Source organism: Salmo salar, chromosome 13 (assembly GCF_965601325.2).
Source record: "Salmo salar chromosome 13, fSalSal1, whole genome shotgun sequence".
Classification (NCBI taxonomy): Eukaryota; Metazoa; Chordata; class Actinopteri; order Salmoniformes; family Salmonidae; genus Salmo; species Salmo salar.
The window spans coordinates 35,116,408-35,139,830 of NC_138303.1; the positions used below are offsets into that span (position 1 = coordinate 35,116,408).

At 44.4% G+C, this 23,423-nt stretch overlaps 1 protein-coding gene across 13 annotated transcripts in view; it reads right to left on the bottom strand.

Annotated features, from left to right (window-relative positions):
• LOC106566912 (ankyrin repeat and SAM domain-containing protein 1A) overlaps positions 1-23,423 on the bottom strand; it is a 112,677-nt gene that overhangs the window by 51,624 nt on the left and 37,630 nt on the right. For 10 of the 13 annotated variants that reach the window (XM_082960007.1, XM_082960010.1, XM_082960006.1 and 7 more), the window contains exons 4-12: positions 22,563-22,628; positions 10,361-10,657; positions 6,012-6,087; positions 5,758-5,859; positions 5,533-5,619; positions 5,199-5,368; positions 4,828-4,890; positions 3,928-4,057; positions 2,374-2,420 (exon numbers count right to left, since the gene is read on the bottom strand). In XM_082960007.1, coding sequence (XP_082816133.1) covers positions 2,374-2,420; positions 3,928-4,057; positions 4,828-4,890; positions 5,199-5,368; positions 5,533-5,619; positions 5,758-5,859; positions 6,012-6,087; positions 10,361-10,657; positions 22,563-22,628 — 1,038 coding nt within the window. The remainder of the gene's footprint in view (positions 1-2,373; positions 2,421-3,927; positions 4,058-4,827; positions 4,891-5,198; positions 5,369-5,532; positions 5,620-5,757; positions 5,860-6,011; positions 6,088-10,360; positions 10,658-22,562; positions 22,629-23,423) is intronic. The other 3 variants (XM_082960009.1, XM_082960008.1, XM_082960011.1) reach the window with 2 other exon arrangements.

Sequence of the window (23,423 nt, forward strand, 5' to 3'; positions counted from 1 at the left end):
AACTTCATGTAGCCATTTCTTGAAACTGTCTATCAGTCTTATAGTATACCGACTGGGAGGAATTTTTTCCCACTCTTCCTTACAGTACTGCTTCAACTGTCATGATTTCTTGCTTTCACGGCCCGCTTCAAGTCCCCCCACAGCATTGACAGGATTGAGATCTTGCCTTTGACTCGGCCATTCCATAACCCTCCATTTCATATTTTTGAGCCATTCTGTTGTAGCTTTGCTTATGTGTTTTGGATCATTGTCATGTTGCAAGATCCATGTACGGTTCAGGTTTTTAACAGATGGCCTCACATTCTCCTCAAGAATTTTCTGGTACAATATGGAATTCATGGTTGACTAAATGATGGTAAGTTGGCCAGGCCATCAGGAAGCAAAGCAGCTCCAAAACATAAAGCCACCGCCTCCATGCTTTACGGTCGGTATGAGGTTTTTCTGTTCAAAGGCAGTGTTTGTCTTCAACAAAGATGGCGTCTGGCATTGCGGCCAAACGACTCCACCTTGACTCATCTGTCCAGAGCACATTGTTCCAGTAGTTTGGTCTTTACCCAGGTGTTGTCTGGCAAACATCAGTCTTGTCTTGATATTCTTTTTTGAGAGTAGAGGCTTCTACCTTCCTGACCTCCCATGTAGGCCAAGTTTGTGCAGACTCTTTCTGACAGTTGACTCATGCACTTCGATATTGATTGTGGCAAGAGAGGCCTGTAGATCCCTTGATGTTACCCTGGGGCTCAGACACTTCTATGAGCATCTTTCGGTCAGCTCTTGGGGTGAATTTGGTGGGACGACCTGTCCTAGGTAGATTGCCAGTGGTCTGGAATTTTCTCCATTTGTAGATGATCCGTCGGACAGTGGAACGATGTACTTCAAATCGCTTGGAAATGGATTTGTAATCCCTCCCAGACTCACGGGCATCAATAATCTTTCTTCTGAGGGCCTCTGAGGTCTTTTGATCTTTGCATGATGTCTTACCACACACCCATAAGGTTAAGACCAAAACAGACCAAGTTTCTAATCTTTATGGAAGGCTGGACCCCCCCAAGGTACTATAATGATTTCCTAATAATTTGCACCTGTTTTGGTGCACCTTATCCTAATCTTTGCCATTTTAGGTGATGGTAAAGGTAGGTGTGTACTATTTTGTTCTGCATAAGGAAATTGCATTTTTGTTTTTCAAAGTAAATGTTTTTGTGTGTGCTTTGTTAAATTGGGTTTCCTTTATCAATGAATGTGGTTAGAATTTAGCTCAAACATCCATGTGTCCAAAAACGAGGGGGAAAAAAAGACCACTTCCCAAAGGGTGTACTTACTTGTTCACATGACTGTATGTGGTTCTGTCTTTGAGCTGTTCTATTAATGTACTGTATTATGTCATGTTTTGTCTGGACTACAGGAATAGCTGCTTTAGCACTAGCTAATGGGGATCCTAATAAAACACTAACAGCAGCAAATCAGACTATTACCACAGCTCTAATTCACCCCACACCAGTGATTGCTTCCATTGCCGCCGCCAGCGACAGTTGCCGTGCATCATCATACCTAATATGGATGATAGCCTCAGATGGCTGGCTGTTGATTAGAACACAAAAGGACGCCAGCCAGCCACTGAGACTTGTTTTTTATAATTAGGCAGCAAACGGACAGTCGCTCCAAACGGGAATAAAACAGATGTGATTAGAGTTTATAGGAGGAGAGGGCAACGCAAATAAAACCTTGTGGCAGCTAACTGGATAATAAAAATGAAAAGGCAGTATAAATAGATATGATAGGATAATAAATAGAAAGGACAGCTTCATAGGGACCCCGAGTTACATCTCAGGAAAGGAGAAATGAAAAGAGATGGAGAGCGGAGAGGAGCGAGGGTGAGGCTGTAAATCTCCAGGAGTCTTGGTTGCCAGGGTCGGCTACAGAGTCACTAAACAGAGAGATTGACAGAGGACCTCGGTCAGGGAGCCATATTGCCTGATGAAGTACATGTATGTGAAGAGATTTACACCTCCCATGGAGCAGCACCATACAGGGAAAATAAATGTTTAGAGAAACATGTCAAAGCATGTGGAGGAGCCAAGGGACCTTTTCTGTAGCCGTTTGTCAATGTCGTGCTCTGGGTCAATGTCGTGCTCTGGGTCAATGTCGTGCTCTGGGTCAATGTCGTGCTCTGTGCCACTGAGAGGAAAGTAGTGTGTGACTGAGGGAAACATATGTAGCTAGCTGGCTGTAAATAACTTGTTGATCGTCAGTGTTCCATACTCTGAGCACAGGCAAGCTTGCTGTTGGAATCTCCCTCTCTACAGTGACTCAGATGACAGATTGCATGGGAAATAGATGGAAGGATGAGAGAAGGAGGAGAGGCACAGCAGGTCATACCTGAGGTAGAAGACTGTTGGAAGACTGTTGGGAGGTAGCGTTCTCATCTGGGGAGACAGGACAGACAGCAGTTAGTTAGGTCATGAGTAAGGCAGTCAATTAATATCATATCATTTCATTTCTATTTAATTCATTTCAAGATTTCGGGGGTGATGAAAGTGAATATTGTACTTCCCTTTCCTAAAGATCATGTTTTATGCATATGGAAGTATGGGTAGTGTTGGTGACCATGGTCAGACGAACCTCAGACAGTCATTTTAAAACCGAGAGAATAGCTGCCGATGAAGCAGCTATCAATAACAAACTTTACTCCAACCAACCCATTTAACATCTTTTTTTGTTGTTGTATTTTTTCCTCCTTTTTCCTCCCCAATTTCGATCTTGTCTCATCGCTGCAACTCCCCAACGGGCTCGGGAGGCCAAGGTCGAGTCACGTGTGTCACGAAACATGACCCAACAAACTGCGCTTCTTAACACCTGTCCGCTTAACTTGGAAGCCAGCCGCACTAATGTGTCGGAGTAAACACTGTTCACCTGACAACCGGGGTCAGCCTGCAGGCGCCTGGCCCGCCACAAGGAGTTGCTAGAGCGCGATGAGCCAAGTAAATCCCCCCGGCCAAACCCTCCCCTAACCTGGACGACGCTGGGCTAATTGTTCGCCGCCCTATGGGACTCCCGATCACGGCCGGTTGTGATACAGCCCGGGATCAAACCCGGGTCTGTAGTGACGCCTCTAGCACTGCGAGAAAGTGCCTTAGACTGCTGCACCACTCGGGAAGCCCCCTATTTAACGTCTTAACAACATTACGGAGGACTGCAAGTTAAGGATTGGATGTCATCCTTCTCCAACAGTCTTTCATCCACATAAAAGGGAACGCGATTACATCAGCAATTAGACCCGCCACATTTATTCCTATGACAATGTTAAATGACATCCTATTCATTTATTATGAATATGACACAACAGAAACCATGGGGGACTGTTAAAACATCTATATCAACAGATTAGCTGTTAATTAAATCCCCTTTAATCCAATGAAATGCGGTGTCATTCAAAAGTTAAGGAATGAGTCACCCGATACAGCATGGACCATCCTGACGACTACTAGCTAGCACGCAGCATTTCACTACTCCATGTATATATGCTGTAAACTATGTACGTGATTTGACTTGATTTTGAGTAGAATATCATATGTAAGCAGCATATTCCAGGCTCTGTTCTACTGGTGATGAGGTTAAACCATGGCTGTGTTAGGGGACAGGGTTACTACCAGACAGAGCAAAAGAGGAGGGCTTTGGAAACTGACCCCTGCTCCTTTTCAGCCCTGGTGTAATCCTGTTAAGAATGAGGGGTCACACTTTTCAACGCACCAGGGAGGGTGTGAGTGGTTGGGGTGCGGGAGAGGGGAAAGGTTAGCAAGTGTTTCTTATTCTCCAGGCTGAGGGAGCAATGTTTACTCCCACATAAATTGCCATTGGTCAGGAAACATGAAGGGAATTGGAATATCCAAACCGTTTTCTACACTCCCTGTCCCACGGTCAGTGTGTTGTTACCTGTACATTTCTGTGATGGGGGGTCCTGTGCGGACTGGGGGACTTCGGTCTGGGTGGAGAGCAGCAGTTCATACTTGTGATCCTCCATCTCCTCCCCTCTCTCATCGATGCTGCTGTTAGTGTACAGGGCCTGTAGGGAGAGGGAAGGCAGGTCAACAACACAGCATCATTAGTATAAGGCTAATCAATACTTTTCTCAGGCTGTGATGCTGGTGACTCCTACAGTGATGTAAAAATCCCTCCACAGCGCCCTCTAACGGTTGTTGTGAGACTCTTGGCAACAGTTGTCAGCTCATGGATAGCACACTAAAGAAGCAGGAATTATGGGATATGGGGCTGCTCAAAATAATTCATCACTTTTAGAAATCCAAAATGACCCCAAAACCACAGAGGGTGGAGTGCATATATGGTTATTGTACGGCTGGGTAAACACTACCCTAGCTTTTAAGAGGACACCATTAAATAAAGGGTGTGACTAAGGGCACTAGGGTATTTAAAACTAACACCATCATATAATCCCAACACTGGCAGTACTTTCCATGATACCATGTTTACCCCCTTGTCAGCAACTGAATAGACCGAGTCTGCTCCCTCTCTCCCATAAGCAGTACAGTTCCTTTCCGCTTCACCCCATCGCTCCCCCTCTTCTCTTCCTTCCTCTAACCAACGCCACACTCAGATTAATATTCATGAAGGGTTTGTGTGATTTGAGCAGACATGGAGAGAATCGTCAGGAAGGGGTGGCGTCCGCAGCACCACTGACATTCTAAGCGGGTGACTAACATTTGCTAACGCCACATGCCAACAGTGACATTCAGGATAAAGCCTATTAAAACTCTGGCCAATAGAAATGGCAACATAGTCCTTCAAAGAGGAGCTCTTATGACCATAGATACTGACCTCCGAGTTAAGCTCCTCTTCCTGGTCTGGGGCATGTTGGGATTGGTGAGCAAGCCGGTCTTTCTGTAATTGGCAAACAGAGAATGAAATCAGTGATTGTGCTCAGACATTAGACTGACACATTATCTTGAACTACAAGGTTGGCTGAAAAGATGAGAACTGGTGCCTTGAATTCAAACATAGATTTTGTCTTTAAGAAATATGCTGTCAAAATTCTGACAGGAAGATTTGTAAATCCAGTCCACTCAACTCAACAACAATTACATGCAGAGAACCATTGCCCTCTAGTGTAGGAAAAGTATTTAGATCCCCATCTACTCAAAATCTGTCACGTTGTGTGTTTCTGTAGTGTAAGGCAGTTCCAGACCAACCTTTCCGGCTTCACTGTCAGGTCGTCCAGAGTCCCTGTCGGAGGACTTGCCACTGGCCAGGCTGTCCAGAGAGTGACAGGAAGTGGCCTCGAACAGCGCCTCATACGGGCTCTCCTCCTCAGGCCCCGGGGCCAGCCCCGAGATCAGCTCACTCACCACCCCCAGCTCACCTACAACACACATACGCATCTTAATATATTGACGGACAATACAAAAACAGGTAGACATGCACAGCTTCACACCAGCACACGGCCTTGGCTGGTGGTTACGTGTTAAACACCATATCCTGTCACTGCTCACTCAACTCAAGGTTTTCTGTATTGCTATGACTTACCTTTTTTCCGAAGGCTAGGGCTCTCATTAGGTGGAGGGACAGGGGGAGGAGGCAAGTGTAAAACAGGGGGATTTCCTGACATATGGCCTGCAAAGAGATACGGAAGAAAAGGTCATTCAAATAACATCATTAGTGAGACAAAAACAGACTTTTTGAAATCAGTTTGTGGTCAAGGTAACCTTTCTTTAAGTCCCATAGGGAACCAATGATCTCTGTACTTCTTACCCAGGATTAGAGCGGCTATCTGTCGGCTCTTCTGAGAGGGCATTTCTCTGACAGTGTCCAGCGCTGTCAGGCCCTTGCTGTCCACCATGTTCACATTAACCCCTGGAGAAGGACAAACGGAGACATGACGAGAGACAGAGGACAGAGCAGGGGATTAGGAGAGGAGTGACAAATGAGCAGAGGGTTAGGCCATATATCTGCATTATTCGGCAGTTATAGAAACGTGTTGTGTTTTCGAGGCATCAGTGTCTGACCTGCACTCAGAAGTTTCTGCACCACGTCAGTCTTCCCAAAGAGAGCTGCTTCATGGAGGGCGCTGCCCTTCTCCGTCTGCAGAGACCCAACAAACACACCACAATAAAACCAGAATCGAAACAGTGCAAGGTTGAGCAATAACAAAACACGTAAAGATATCAAAGTAGATTCCACGCCAGTAACATACAGCACAGCAGAGGTCAGATCTCTAACCCTAACCCTCCCTGCTGAGAGGAACAGGCGAAGACCTGTCTATCGCACCGCACCACTTTGACTTCGATTCCACTCCTCTTATCTTGGTCAGCTAGGACATACAGCTTAAAGCTAAGCCTGCAGGATACTTCTTGAACACACAGGACAGGTTTGACCTGCGTGAAATAGAAGTTTGGCGAGTTTACTTAGACCCCACCGAATGCCACCCCAGCGTGTTTTGCTACGGACAATTATTTGGTTGAGAAATCAAAGCAGATCATTTTCCAGCTCGCAGCACCATGCTAATGGAAACCGGCAGGAAGCAGAGCCTGAAGGACTCTTGACATTGGACCAGACCTGCTATATAGCAGAGAGAAGGGGAGTGGAGGTAGGATACGACAGATGGATGGCACAGTTTGGTATAAGAAAGAGGAGAGGGCCAAAAGCCATCATTTCTTTAGCCTAAATAAAGAGTTCAATAGGGTTGTATCAAGACCCTTTGACTTTTTCCACATTTTGATAGTTTCTGCATTGTTCTAAAATGCATTAAATAAATAAAAATCCTCATCACAATACCCCAAAATGACAAAGTGAAAACAGGTTTTAACAATTTTTGTTAATGTATAAAAATAAAAATAAACTTAAATACCTTATTTAAATAAGTATTCAGACCCTTTACTATGAGACTTGAAATGGAGAGCAGGTGCATCCTGCTTCCATTGATTATCCTTGAGATGTTTATACAACTTTACTGGAGTCCACCTGTGGTAAATTCAATTGATTGGACATTATTTGGAAAGGCACACACCTGTTTATATACGGTCCCACAGTTGACAGTGTATGTCAGAGCAAAAACCATGCCATGAGGTCGAAGGAATTATCCATAAACTCCGAGACAGGATTGTGTCTAGGCACAGATCAGGGGAAGGGTGCCAAAACATTTCTGCAGCATTGAAGGTCCCCAAGAACACAGTGGCCTCCATCATTCTTAAATGGAATAAGTTTGGAACCACCAAGACTCTTCCTAAAGCTGGCTGCCCGGCAAAACTGAGAAATAGGGGGAGAAGGGCCTTGGTCAGGGAGGTTCCAAGACCCGATGGTCACTCTGACAGAGCTCCAGAGTACCTCTGTGGAGATGGGAGAACCTTCCAGAAGGACAACCATCTCTGCAGCACTCCACCAATAAGGCGTTTATGGTAGAGTGGCCAGACGGAAGCCTCCTCAGAAAAAGGCACATGACAGCTGGGTTGGAGTTTGCCAAAAGGCACCTAAAGACTCTCAGACAATGAGAAACAAGATTCTCTGGTCTGATGAAACCAAGATGGAACTCTTTGGCCTGAATGCCAAGCGCCACGTCTGGAGGAAACCTGGCACCATCCCTATGGTGAAACATGGTGGTGGCAGCATCATGCTGTGGGGATGTTTTCAGCGGCAGGGACTGGGAGACTAGTCAGGATCGAGGAAAAGATGAACGTAGCAAAGTACAGAGAGATCCTTGATGAAAACCTGGTCCAGAGCGCTCAGGACCTCAGACTGGGGCCAACGTTCACCTTCCAAAAGGACAACGACCCTAAGCACCAGGTTTGTGGATTAATGGATTACATGTCATCCGTTACATGTAAGGGATTACTAAAAACTGCTAACTGTAATCTGTTATGTTACCAGCAAAAACATTGTAATCAGATTACAGATACTTTTGAAAATGTTATTATTTGGAGGATTACTTTTAAATTCAGAAAGGATGTTTGTAAAAACAAAATCTTTGACACTTCTCTGTTTTCTCAGTGACATTCAAATCAGCATTGAAAAAAGGAGCAAGTTTAAGTTTGTTCCACCCAAACGAGTCTGACCACATTCGGAGACCACTATGATGACAGACCAAATGTGTTTGATGGATCGCGGGAAAAAAGCAGGAATAGGCTTTTGTAGGCTAACCGTCCAAGCTATGTCATTCAATGGTGCGACTGCTGTCGGCATCCAAAGATTATCCAATTTAAATTAACACTTGGAGGTAAGGATGACAGCAGTGGTTTAGTCTACGGCGATACGGATATGACTTATTATTGATATCTACAAAGCGCATTGATGTGAATCACACTGCTGCTCTCTCATTTAGCTATTTGTGCCTTATGGATTGTGGTGGTTGTGGATGGCTGTTCACAAATCTAAATGTGTATTTGAACCCAATAATGTTTGAATTAAACTATTTTAAGCTGCCTATCAATCATTGTTTTTGAAACCAGTGGACAGCTAGTGAACAATGCGCTCTTGTAACAGCTGCACAGTGCAGATCCCAGCCTATCCAATAGAAGTGGGGCTTTTATTGCTCAATTTAATTCATGCTAATACATTTTTTGAATTCATTGGCTTAATGGACATATTCAAACTCGCACGCTTTTGATAGATTTAAAGGGGCAATCTGTAGTTGCTACATCCATTTTTGGATACATATATCCATTGATTCTTAACTTATAAACTTATAAATGCCTCATGAGCTTAGTTCAACTGTCATACTCCATGAGAACCCAAAATATAAGCTGGTTTTCCTCCAATGTTTGCAAACATTATAAATGTAAACAAACACTGTATAGCCTCATAACATGTTAAAACAATAATGTTGATATCATGGATGGTCAGTCCTTGCATCCATAGCTCTGTCTATTAATCTGAGAGTGGTTACATTTCTCCAGGCTCATCCCTCAGCGTTTTACCATAACAGAGGCAGGCTGTTTTGTTATTGTTTCACCTGTGGATTTGCCCTTTAAACAGCTGCATATTATCAAGACATCACCAACAAAAAGTTAAACAATTGGCCTATAGCAAATGCAGCATGTGGCATTCATTTTTCACATGTAAATAGTACTTTTCAGTAGTGCTCAAAGCATGAGCGCAGCATTTATTTTTCAACTCTAATCAATGAGCCCAATCAGTCCTGCATGACAACAAAATCATAAACAACAGTGTAGAGCTGGCTAATAAGTCCTTTGTTTTGGGGTTATGCTCAGGTAAAACAATTTGGATAATCTATACTTCCAAGTCCTATTCTTGATGATCAAGGGATATAACATTTATTGTAGACTGAAATTCTGAGAGACTTTGGTTTTTAATGCAATTATATAATTTATATAATTTATATAATTATAATTTAATCGTATTATTATATGTAGTAGAAAGCGATGAGTTAGAAGAAGCCTACATAACCAACCCATAAAGTAAAATGTAACATCCATATGGCCAGCTATGTAAACTTTAACATTGATTTATCCTGCAATAGATGTCGTTCAATTGGTAACATACATTGTTGTCTTCTTTGAATGCCTCTTAAGGGAAAAGTAATCTAAAAGCAATGGAATGTGATCAGATAACATTACCGAGTTTGGGTAATCCAAAAGTTACGTTACTGATTATAATTTGGGACAGGTAACTAGTAACTGTAACAGGTTACATTTAGAAAGTAACCTACCCAACCCTGCTAAGCACACAGCCAAGACAATGCAGTAGTGGCTTCGGGACAAGTCTCAAAGTCCTCGAGTGGCCCAGCCAGAGCCCGGACTTGAACCCAATCAAACATCTCTGGAGAGACCTGAAAATAGCTGCGCAGCGACGCTTCCCATCCAACCTGACAGAGCTTGAGAAGATCTGCAGAAACTTACCAAATACAGGTGTGCCAAGCATCATACCCAAGAAGACTCAAGGCTGTAATCGCTGCCAAAGGTGCTTCAACAAAGTACTGAGTAAAGGGTCTGAGTAATTGTGTAAATGTGATTTCAGTTTTTAATTTGTAATATATTTGCAAACTTTTCTAAAAACCTATTTTCGCTTTGTCATTATGGGGTATTGTGTGTAGATTGATGATTTAATTCATTTTAGAATAAGGCTGTAACGTAACTAAATGTGGAAAAAGTCAAGGGGTTTGAATACTTTCCGAATGCACTGTATGTAGGCTTAAATGCTTGAAACAGCAGATGAAGCCACCCTGAATCCAACATAAGATTGTGTCAATCACAACATACCACATTGTGTTTATACAAAATATTATTATGGACACATTCTGCCTCTATACATCCACACAACTCTACACTCGCACACCAACACACTGAAATGAATCATTGAGCACGCAGGAGACAACAGACCCAGTGTTCTCCTCAGTCCTCACCTCGTAGTTGATGTCCATGCCGGCTCCCAGCAGCACCTCCACCACGGCCAGGTGTCCGTTGCGTGAGGCCAGGTGCAGCGGCGTGTGTTTCTTGGTGTTGCAGCAGAGCAGGTTGGGGTGGGCGGTAAGCAGCAGCTTGACCACCTCCAGACGGCCGTAGAGTGCGGCCAGGTCCAGTGGCGTCTCAAACTTGTTGTTCCTCATGGTGGGGTCGGTCAGCTCCTCCAGCAGCAGACGCACCACCTGGGTGTGGCCGTACTGGGCGGCACAGTGGAGGGGGGTCTCATTGTCGTTGTTCTGTTGGGGGGAGCGACCAGGAATTGAAGGCAAGGGGTGAGCATCAACATAGGGGTGGTTGAGATAGAAGTAGGTGTGGTGGGTATTGGGAGTACAGAAGGAAGGGGGCATTAAGCGAGTCATGGTCAGATCAGGGTTGGGCAACTGGTGGCCCACATTTTTTTGAAGGCCCGCGGATAAATTTCCAATAAGGTTGCCCCCATTTAGGAACTCAGTCGGGGTCTCAACTTACTGTTGAGGGTTAGAATAGTAGAATACACAAGGTGAAATTTGGAAAATTGGTTGTGCATCAGCAGTTTTTCCAGGAGCACCAACCAGGATGACAAAGCTAAAGGGGAGCGCTGGCTGGCTGAGAGCAGGGGTTGCTGGGAGAATGCTGGGGAGAGGGGGCTGAAGTCGTGATTGGTAACTGTCCCTGTTGAGTAGAGCTGGCTAACAGATGCTTCTTATATGGCATGGCCTGCTATAAATGTGACGAAAGGACAGTCTGTTGACATTTAGTAAAGGCCACCAGACTCAGGAAAGACACTTCTGTGATGACAATATGTCATGTGTCGCTTGGTTGTTTAAGTAACTGCTTCATGCAGACAGAGATGGGGGTGACCACCAGCGTGAGAGAGAGGTGAGTGTTGTGGTGACAGACACAAAGCGTGGTGAGTGTGATCCATGCAGCGCTTCACATGCAGAGGCAGCAAGCATACGTTACCAGGGTGACCCAGCGAGCTACAGTGCTAGAGGGATAAGACTCATGTCAATACAGTCAGTGTCCCTGAGAGCAGAACAGCGGATGGATGGTCAAATGTCACATTTCTGACTACACAGGAAGGCAGACGGAGTGGACAGAGCAAAGATCTTTAAATATAGATCATCTCCAAGTGCAGAGAGAAAGGATCAAACCAATATGTTCACTATGACAACATTACAACAGGCTTTTCCACTCAAAAAGCAACCACACTCCAAGATAAAGCCGATGCCGAGTGAGTTGCAGCGTATGCCGTAGCCAAACGTAATCTCTATATCAAATCGAAAATATTAGAGAGAATTTCATAACACCGCAAGATAGGATAAGACCCATTTATGAATTTTGTAACAACATGTTAACATCATTACAAATGTCATCAAGCCTATGTCAGCAGCATATTCAGTAGAGTGGACTTGTTTTCAAATCTCCACTTTTATTTTCAAGTCCTACCACCTGCAGCCAGAAGGGGGCGTACAATACATTGAGCCTGATAGATCAGCTGAATAATGGTCTTAATATCCAATGCATTTCCAACTCAATGATAGACCTGGCCTCCACAATCACCCGACCTCAACTCAATTGAGATGGTTTGGGATGAGTTGGACCGCAGAGTGAAGGAAAAGCAGCCATCAAGTGCTCAGCATAATGTGGGAACTCCTTCAAGACTGTTGGAAAAGCATTCCAGGTGACTGCCCCATGAAGCTGGTTGAGAGAATGCCAAGAGTGTGCAAAGCTGTCATCAAGGCAAACGGTGGCTACCTTGAAGAATCTAAAATATATTTGGATTTATTTAACACTTTTTTGGTTACTACATCGATTCCATATGTGTTATTTCATAGCTTTAATGTCTTCACTACTATTCTATAATGTAGAAAATAGTAAAAATAAAGAAAACCCCTTTAATGAGAAGGTGTGTACAAACTTTTGAGTGGTACTGTATATAAAACATTTTAAAATCAAGCTTGGTTCTTAGAACCGGGGTTACATCAGCGACCGCGAGACGCGGATGTAATAAAACAGAGTGGTTTGTGTTTTCTTCCTACAAATGTGTCTCTATCCTTTGAACCGTTTAAGCTACAAAAGCTCAGGAACACGTCTTCTGTTTCCCTCTAAAATGCCCACAAGCCGCGCAGGACTCATTAGAACAGAGTAGACAAGACCAGGCACTAAATCTGAATGGGGAAAAATAACAATCAATGATGTTTTTCGCTAAACCAAAGATTATAGATTATTAACTTCCCAATACTTTTCTGATGAATTTCAGTCATTTCAAACCACACTTCCTTCAGATTGAAATACTGTCAAAAGTACTCAAGATTTTTAAGACTGTAATAGCCCCAATTAAAAAAGTAAACATTGGCCGTTGATTTATTTTTGACATTGCTAACTTTTTTTTTTATAATATCAAAATGGGGTCGCGGGCCAAAACAGTTTGGGAACCCCTGGTTTACAGGCAGTATGCTGTCGACGACAGGTCTGAGAGCGAACACACAGGTTTTGCATACAGGTTTAATGATAAACATAATGCAAGTCTAAAGGTAATGAATGAATTACTGATGCCGTTGTAAGAGAAACCCCCAGACCCCCCCAGCCTAGCTTCTCTGTGCCAGAGTGTCAGTCATGCCACAGCGGGGTAGCCGACAGCTGGCAGGAGAATACCCACACGGTGTGCCAGGTTGGATCACATCCTATGGGAGGAGGTGCCAGCTGGGCCTCTATTCTGCCAGCTATGGAGTCACCGATGCAGGGCCATGAGACAGGGATTGGAGGAGGTTACAGGGCACCCAGGACAGGTGTTGGCCCCTCCTCTCTGACTTGACACAAAGCAGAGGCTCCAGATGCGTGTGCGTGAGTGCGTGAGTGAGTGAGTGAGTGAGTGAGTGAGTGAGTGAGTGAGTGAGTGAGTGAGTGAGTGAGTGAGTGAGTGAGTGAGTGAGTGAGTGAGTGAGTGAGTGAGTGAGTGAGTGCCTCCCTGACAGAGACCGGTCACAGCTTGAGCTGAGAGAGAGGAGGAGAAAGTAAAAAAAAATATGATCAGAGCAGAGGGAAAACAAAACGCCACCTGCTTTTCTGGAGAGATGCGGAGAGCCCTGGAGAGATGCGGAGAGCCCTGGAGAGAGAAAGACAGACTAAGAGTGGCTGAGTCTGGCCTTGTGTGAACTGCACTAAACAAACAAAGACCACAGCGCAGAAGAAAACACTTGAAAATAAAAAGCCTCTGTTTGTGGAAATAAACCACAAGCCTCCGCGACTTGAATTCTGCTGCGGTTTTGACGGTTTGGGATTTGTTTCTTCCAGCTTCCCCTATGTGTTTTTGCTCTAAATTAAGGATCTCTTGTTCTTGGTTTCTCTCGGTCTCCCTCTCTTTCTGCTGCAGGGACATGGCACGACCACGCACAAAGGAGCATGCCGTCTCGCATCTGTGACACACGTCAACTGTTTTGTCATCCAAAGCTTTTTAAAGAGATTTACTCCCTACTGTTAGATGCGGGCTACTTCAGAGGAACATGTTTTATAGCCTTGGGTATACTTGTAAAAGCTGGATAAATCGACCATAACAATATCCAAATAGAAACCAGCTTCAACCTCCACACTGTATGTGTGCTGGCTAACCACTGATAATGGCCTATTGAATTCTACCTGCAAAAACCAAGACTTTCTTAAGACTTACAGCAGGAGGGGAGACAGATTTGTCATGGCATGAACACATGATCAGTGTCTAGCTGTAAGACACAAAGAATCCCGCTCCTCTCCATCCTAGTGGTGTGGCCAGTGCTGTTCGTTCCATGGCTTTGAGTCTGACAACATCTGATCGTATTATCCATGGCTGGCCTCTCTGCCGGAGCAGAGCAGAGTGAGCAGCATGAATCAGACCTACCCTGAGCCGCCTCCTTCCCTCCACACTAGCCTACTGCACACAGAGGTTCACGTGAGACGGCAAACCAACAGACGTTCTCATGCTAACATAAAGGAGAAAGCCACACACACACACACACACACACACACACACACACACACACACACACACACACACACACACACACACACACACACACACACACACACACACACCCTGGTCATCCAAAGGGCAGAGTTGACTGGTGGGCAGCTACAATCAAGACAAGGATAAGTACATTATGTAAGTCAAGTGTGTGTGTTAGTGTGTAAGTATTCCTGGAGAGAACATTCAATATGAACCCAGTACGAACACACAGTCATAGATTCCACAAAAGTACAGTACATAACAAATGTGTCTTTGTCCTAGTGTAGACTCAGATTGAAGTGCTTTTTCTGTGCCCTTTGAAATGCTCAACAGAACACTAACCAGGAACATGTGGAGATCAGTCCTAATCTCTGCCCTGTTGTGATGCCAGTCATACTCACTCACACTAGAAGTAACGTGTGTAGGGCTACTGGCTGAGACGCGGAGCGACTCGTGACCTCTGGTTAGTGACGTGCTCACGCAGCGCGAAGGCTAGGCGGGGTTACGTCACCCTCTCCCCCAAGGGGGCGGGGGATGGAGGGGCAAGGTGCTGTTGCGGCCACAGGGTTGCCCACATCGCTGCACACGACTACTCGCAGTACACACATAGAATTGTAAATCTCTGTTTCTCATTCAGCGCACACATATGAAGAGAAAGAGACACACACACACACACACACACATCAAGAGAAAGAGACACACACACACACACATCAAGAGAAAGAGACACACACACACACACACCAAGAGAAAGAGACACACACACACACCAAGAGAAAGAGACACACACGCACATCAAGAGAAAGAGACACACACACACGCACATCAAGAGAAAGAGACACACACACACGCACATCAAGAGAAAGAGACACACACACACACACACACACATCAAGAGAAAGAGACACACACACATCAAGAGAAAGAGACACACAGGTACGAGGCAAGATAATCTCAAATGAAGATAGTCGAGATACATCTCTGCTTTCTCCGGCACCCCTCTCTCTCTCTCTCTCCTCCCCCACTGGTCTCAAGGAAGGAGGACACCAGGAAGAGTAGCCGCTGCTTTTGCAACAGCTAATGAGGATCCTAACAAAATACCGAATACCAAGCAACAGCTGATTCTAGAGCACAAAACCAAACATATACTACATGTGTTAATGCTTCCGAGAGAATGAACAGAAAAGCAACCTGCCTATCACATGGACAGATACCCTCCTCAGCATCTAATATCCGTATGGCAGTGGAGAAAGGAATGATGAGGGAGAGAGGAGCGAGAAAAGGGTCCGGATGTGATGTGTGGCAATAGACAGATGTACACAAGGGCTGAGCTGAAGCCAGTGTGAACGCTAGCAGCGTGTCCGCGGCAAGCAAGACCGCCCCTCCTCAGACAAGCTGGCCACTCCGATAAGGCAGCCGTCTTCAAAAAAATACATCACATTGACATTCAATATTAGGTCTCATACCTGGTGTGAAACAGCCTGACTGAACTTGCTGAAATTTCACCCGGGTCTGTTTTTAGGTTCTCTGGTATTATTTTCAGGACACTGTAGGTCTACTGCAAGCAGTGTGTATATTAGTGTGCCTTTAAGTCGGTGCCACTGCCATCTCATTCTCTATAGAGTGTAAAGCCGGGAAGCTGGCTGCGTGACGGTGACTGTGTCTGTGTTCATATTTACAGCAGTAAGCCAACCATCTGAAGGTACATTCTGTTAGACAGGTGACCTATATTGGAGACCGAGGACTGTAAGACATGCAGCATTGAAATACTTCATCATGAGCAGCACGTACCTTGCAAATACCACCACTATCAGACAGAAGGCTTTTTCTATAGAAAACATTGTTTTTAAAATAGGAGCCAGAGAACAACAGTAAGCAAGGAATGATCACTAAGTGTTATATTTTAGTCCCCAGATCAATATTAACAGACAAATCTAGGTTATCTAGGTCAGTCTGGGTGAGAGGGGCTCCCTGGAGGCACAATCAAGCTTCCACGGATGTGGAAAGGAGTCAATGGAATGCAGACCATTCCATTGACCATATTGGCACACATTCAACAAATCTGGATATTCGTAAAAGGGCCACAACGTGGTTAGTTCAGCCAAATATATCCAAATTGGACTTTTTTCGCTGCAAAACATTTAGAAGCTGTCCCTTTTCAGGTTTAAAAGAAGTGATTGCTAAATGCTAACTCCTGTTCGTATGAGTTGGTTAGCATAGCTAGCATTCAGAAATCGGTGGTGGTAGTCAAAGTGGTTTTTAACTGTAATGCAGCTGATTGGTGACGATGACAAGAACAAGTATTGGGGCAATGAGGAGTTTCGGGATCTTTCCCCCACGCGTTTTCACGGCAATTCCATTGTTTTGGTCGAGTTTGTTTGACCTCTTTACCGCATCTTTGATGAATCGCTTTTCCTTATTGGGGCACTATTGGAATATCATCAAAGTCGCAAGCCAATTGGAGACGTTAACACTGTGAGAGTGTTGCTGTATCAAAGCTGAATAAACATTAGAGCTGGGCAGCACGGGGCCATGAGGACAGAGAGAGGGGGCTGTTGGAGCGGTGTTCAGGCTGAGCTACGGCGCGTCCCTGAGGGGGAGAGCCTGCACTTAAAGGCCCCTCCTCCATAAATCCATGCCCATGCCCACCACTGCCCCTAGCAACTCTAGCTAGCTAACTTCAGGTCCGTGTTCCACTGGGTCAGTCACCGCTGCTGCACGACCAATCAGCCGTGACGCGGTTACCATGACAACGGCCCGCCTCTCCCTTGCTCTCTTCCATAGTGGTACAGACTCGCATGCAGAAAAACAGAGAGAGGGAGCTGGACACACACACTCAGCAGAGAGCACACTCTGCCTGACATTGATGTAAAGAGACAGGTACACAGAGAAGCTCCCTCTCCTTGGAAGACGTTCTATGGTTCTAACAACACTACTGAGATGGTAGGAACTGGAAAGCTCCGTGGGGCAACCCAGAGAGAGATCCCCAGTCACATGATGCCATCACAATAACCACCACTGTGACCACTGCCAGAGCATCCATTCAGCCAGCATCCATCCATGTTTCTGATTTACAGTGTATTCATTACAGCTTATCCATTATTTAGGTCTGCTGTGGCCAGGTATTGGACCCGATACTACTGTATTCCAAAACCAACAGAGAAGCTAACCTCCACAGATGGCAACTGGGTCAGTCTGTCAACTAATCCACATCTAAAAATGTTTGCATTAAGAAGAGCATTAATTATACATGTTTGATGGTCCCAACATCATGATGCAGTTTTTGGTAAAACATATTCTGCATGTCGCTTTAAGGCACCCAAAACTAAGACGCTAAAGTTAGCGCTGAGGAAATGTGACCCAATTTCAAAGAGTTTCATTTCAAGATGCTTTCCACAAAACACAAGCTTTGAACTCTCAACACTCCAGTGATGGTGTTAGCCTCAGTTTGGTGTGAATGTGACATTGCCTCTGTCATTAGGCTAGATGGAATGTTCATGGTGCTTCTACACATACAGCAGGACATAAATGACCCTCGACAAACATGAGCACGTACATGTCTAGTGCACAAAGTAAAATGTAAACAGCAACACCAAGGAACAGGCACAGGTCAGAAATGACTCAGGACACACAGCACCTACGTCACTAAAATGTCATCGTAACGATGGATAAACATGCATCCATTTCAAGTTGTGGTTCTGTCCTAGGGCTGTGCAGTGACCGTATCACCGCAGCAAAATTCCACATGACTGTTAAGCCACGATAATCTACTCTGGACATGCTTTGGTAGTACCCGACTTGCTAACTACCATCAGGTCCTAATGGGCTGGTCCTCAGGGCTCTATTGTCCCTCTATTGTCCCTCCATCAGGTCCTAATGGCCTGGTCCTCAGGGCTCTATTGTCCCTCTATTGTCCCTCCATCAGGTGCTAATGGCCTGGTCCTCAGGGTTCTATTGTCCCTCCATCAGGTCCTAATGGCCTGGTACTCAGGGCTCACTTGTCCCTCCATCAGGTCCTAATGCCCTGGTCCTCAGGGCTCTATTGTCCCTCCATCAGGTCCTACTGGCCTGGTCCTCAGGGCTCTATTGTCCCTCCATCAGGTCCTACTGGCCTGGTACTCAGGGCTCTATTGTCCCTTCATCAGGTCCTAATGGCCTGGTCCTCAGGGCTCTATTGTCCCTTCATCAGGTCCTAATGGCCTGGTCCTCAGGGCTCTATTGTCCCTTCATCAGGTCCTAATGGCCTGGTACTCAGGGCTCTATTGTCCCTTCTTCAGGTTCTAATGGCCTGGTCCTCAGGGCTCTATTGTCCCTTCATCAGGTCCTAATGGCCTGGTCCTCAGGGCTCTATTGTCCCTTCATCAGGTCCTAATGGCCTGGTCCTCAGGGCTCTATTGTCCCTTCATCAGGTCCTAATGGCCTGGTCCTCAGGGCTCTATTGTCCCTTCATCAGGTCCTAATGGCCTGGTCCTCAGGGCTCTATTGTCCCTTCTTCAGGTTCTAATGGCCTGGTCCTCAGGGCTCTATTGTCCCTTCTTCAGGTTCTAATGGCCTGGTACTCAGGGTTCTATTGTCCCTCTAACCACTCCGACATCAATGCAAATGCAATGGGAAATCACATCAGAACAGAAGGCCTAAACTACTCTAAAACTCACCTTACTGTGATGATCAGTTTGAAGGTTGAAGTTCAACAGCAGGTTGAAACAGTGTAAAACATGGTTGTGGTGGATGTTGTTTTAAAGCCTAACACAACAACAGCACTTTCTATGGTGATGATTCATTCAAAACGCCCAGTGCTTATGCATATGAGCAGAGAACATTAGAGATGATGCATGCTAATGCATAGGCTTATGAGCCCAAGCCCGAAATACAATTCTACCGCATATTACGCAGGGCAGAAAAACATAAAACAAAAGTGATTTAAGGTGTCTTTGGTACATACATTGGTCTAGCCTATACTCCAACATTAAACACATTTGAGTAATCACCTTTGAGTGTGGACTGGGCGGAATATCCCGTGTCTTGCAGAGAGAGAGAGAGAAAGAGAATGTGGTTGATGTGTGGAGTGAAATAAGTGTTATATTTCATTCTCAGCTGCTCATAGTAAACACATGCTCCGCTATAAAACCAAAGTAGCCTACCGGGCATCATTGAAAAAAGGACTCGCAGGAAAGCGTGCGGCCTCCATTCACTATTCAAGTAGATGCAGGTGACATGTCTTTTTCCCCTGCCCCTGTGATAAAGGGCCATTCTAACTCAAATAATGAATTTATTGTGATGTTGTATATTAAATTGGTTTATTATACTTTTTAAAATGTAGATGTTCAAAAGACGCATCAGCAGCTTGTACGTGTGGAGGCCTGGATACTCTAAACATGTTTATGTTAATTAGCGGCAATTACCATGACACGGGCAGTCTTTTGCATGACAATAATCGGCTGACAAAATGTCATGACCGCCACATCCCTATTCTGTCCCCAAGGGATTCATTCATATTCATGCCTAATGAGAGAGGATGATCCCAAAGAGACGCACATCAAAGTCCTTCAACGTCATTTGACTGTGTAAACAGAACAACGGACTATGGAACAACAGCAGCAGCAACAGTAATAACATCGCAAATCTACCTTTAAATATTACTTCTCAGTAACCAGAAGGCAGGGGTGTAAGTAGAATGAATTTATTCCCGGTACGGACCTCAAAAATGTTTTATGGGCCTAATCATATAATTACAAATACTGTATAATGTTAGTATGATCACTGTGGGCCTAGTCGTAAAGATCTGTCATTTAACTTTTAAAATGTATTACCTTTTATTGTGGCATAAACCCAACCAGTCATGATGTTTTCATCTGTTTGTCAAACAATCACTTCAGAAGGCTCCTTTACTAGGCTACCCTCGCACGTTCATCCACTCACAACATATTTCTAGCCTCCGAACAGTGGTGAATGGAAAGAGACATCTGTTACACAAAACACCAGAAAGTGTAAGGACATTTAGCGATTGTCATTAGGCCAGAATGTATGTGTCTACTGCTGTCCACACGCGTCTTGGTTTCGGCCAATCATCTCTGCCTTGGCAAAATGTCAGTGTTCTGGTCGAACTACAATGCATTTTGGAGTGTAGGATAGATATACAGTACCAGTCAACGTTTGGACACACCTACTCATTCAAGGGTTTGTCTTTATTTTGACTATTTTCTACATTGTAGAATAACAGTGAAGACATCAAAACTATGAAATAACACATATGGAATCATGCAATAACCAAAAAAGTGTTATTTTATATTTGCTATTCTTCAAACTAGACACCCTTTGCCTTTGACAGCTTTGCACACTCTTGGCATTCTTTCAACCAGCTTCAGTCACCTGGAATGCATTTCAATTAACAGGTGTGCCTTGTTAAAAGTTAATTTGTGGAATTTCTTTCCTTCTTAATGCGTTTGAGCCAATCAGTTGTGTTGTGACAAGGTAGGGGTGGTATACAGAAGAAATCCCTATTTGGTAAAAGACCAAGTCCATATTATGGGAAGAACAGCTCAAATAAGCAAAGAGAAATGACAGTCCATCATTACTTTAAGACATGAAGGTCAGTCAATACGGAAAATTTCAAGAACTTTGGAAGTTTCTTCAAGTGCAGTTGCAAAAACCATCAAGCACTATGATGAAACTCGCTCTCATGAGGACCACCACAAGAAAGGAAGACCCAGAGTTACCTCTGCTGCAGAGGATAAGTTCATTAGAGTTACCAACCTCAGAAATTGCAGCCCAAATAAATGCTTCACAGATTTCAAGTAACAGACACATCTCAACATCAACTGTTCAGAGGAGACTGTGTGAATCAGGCCTTCATGGTCAAATTGCTGCAAAGAAACCACTACTAAAGGACACCAATAAGAAGAGGCTTGCTTGGGCCAAGAAACACGATCAATGGACATTAGACAGGTGGAAATCTGTCCTTTAGCCTGATGAGTCCAAATTTGATATTTTTGGTTCCTACCGCCGTGTTTTGAGAGACGCAGAGTAGGTGAACGGATGATCTCTGCATGTGTGGTTCCCACCGTGAAACATGGAGGAGGAGGTGTGATGGTGTAGGGGTGCTTTGCTGGTGACATTGTCATGGCACACTTAACCAGCATGGCTACCACAGCATTCTGCAGCGATACGCCATTCCATTTGGTTTGCGCTTAGTGGGACTATCATTTGTTTTTCAACAGGACAATGACCCAAAACACACCTTCAGGCTGTGTAAGGGCTATTTGACCAAGGAGAGTGATGGCGTGCTGCATCAGATGACCTGGCCTCCCCAATCACCCAACCTCAACCCAATTGAGATGGTTTGGGATGAGTTGGACCGCAGACTGAAGGAAAAGCAGCCAACAAGTGCTCAGCATATGTGTGAACTCCTTCAAGACTGTTGGGAAAGCATTCCCCCATGAAGCTGGTTGAGAGAATGCCAAGAGTGTGCAAAGCTGTCTTCAAGACAAAGGGTGGCTACTTTGAAGAATCTAAAATCTAAAATATATTTTGATATGTTTAACACTTTTTGGGTTACTACATGATTCCATGGGTTATGTCGTAGTTCTGATGTCTTCACTATTATTATACAATGTAGAAAATAGTAAAAATAAAGAAAAACCCTTGAATGAGTAGGTGTGTCCAAACTTTTGACTGGTACTGTAAATCAAATCCACACGTTTTCAAGTCCATTTGCTCATTTTTCATGCCTTTGACATGCGGTAATGATCAAAATTATTGTAATAGCCTACAGTTTGTTGACATTTTTGTTTTAATTATCGTGACAAGCTTATGTTTTACCGGTACAGCGTACTCCCACTATTTATTTTGCCGGGACACCGTACCGCCTTACCCCTGCCAGAAGGTGAAATTATCTAGAGAAAGAACCCCAAGAAATCAAAAGAAATGTGCCCAGAAAAAGTAAAAAAGTCAGTGTCCAGTTCTCTTATCTTTGAAACAGACCGGCAGTGCAAGCTCAGCATCAAACCCAAGCATCAAACCCAAGCATCAAACCCAAGCATCAAACCCAAGCATGGCGAACAGCTGGTGCGCAACTAGCTGTGTGCATACTTTGGAAGCAGGAAAGAGCCTAATAGGGAAGTCTGTCTGTCTGTCTGTCTGTCTGTTTGTTTGTCTGTTTGTTTGTCTGTCTGTGTACACACCTTGGCATTAATATGTAGGTCAAAGGGCCCACAGCGTTTCAACTCTTTGTGCTCTACAGAGGAGCTCTAGGAGGGAAGATAGATGAGGCAATGGTTTTTCACTCACATACAGGCAATGAATGAGTCAGTTGCAAAAATGTATCAAAATAAATTAACAGAAATATGAACAAAGTTGAGTTAATGAATGAACAGGTGTTTATGAACAGGCATAGTGGTGAAGAGAAATGACACGAAATGTGATGGCAATGAATCAAAGAAATACATTAACATGGCTGCAAACTGGGAGTCTAATACACTCACATGTCTCTGAAGTACTATTGGTAAGTACTACAGTGATGGTAAACTTTATGGCTATGATTTCACTTGTTCCATTGCCTCATAATGGGTCATTTCTTCCCAAATGGTAAGGATACTGATATCACAGATAGGACAGGTTAAAGTCTCAAGGTGCTGCTGGTGGTTGTGCAGTTAGCAGTCTCTACACACCATGCCTGGTTCTAACACATTACAACATAAAGAGATCAATCAAGACACATTCACTTGGCTGGCGTCTAGTCACTTCAAAACAAATATTAGTGCATTTGAACTCATGCTGCAATGCAGTTAATGTGTATGGTCTTGCACTGAAAAAACAAGCTATGCCATACTGTATTCTACAAAATGCAATTCTCAAAGAAAGGCGAATGGTTTCGGCAAACCACAGACAGAGCGAGTCGAGTCGACCGTCCACATTGTACTTAGTCAAATAATCAATTCTATAGAAAGGAGCTCAGCGAGGTCAAAAGTGTGAATAAATGATGAGCTGTATCGGCCAGATCTCGCTCTTTAAAACTGCATGTGACTAACAGGAACAGGAAGTAA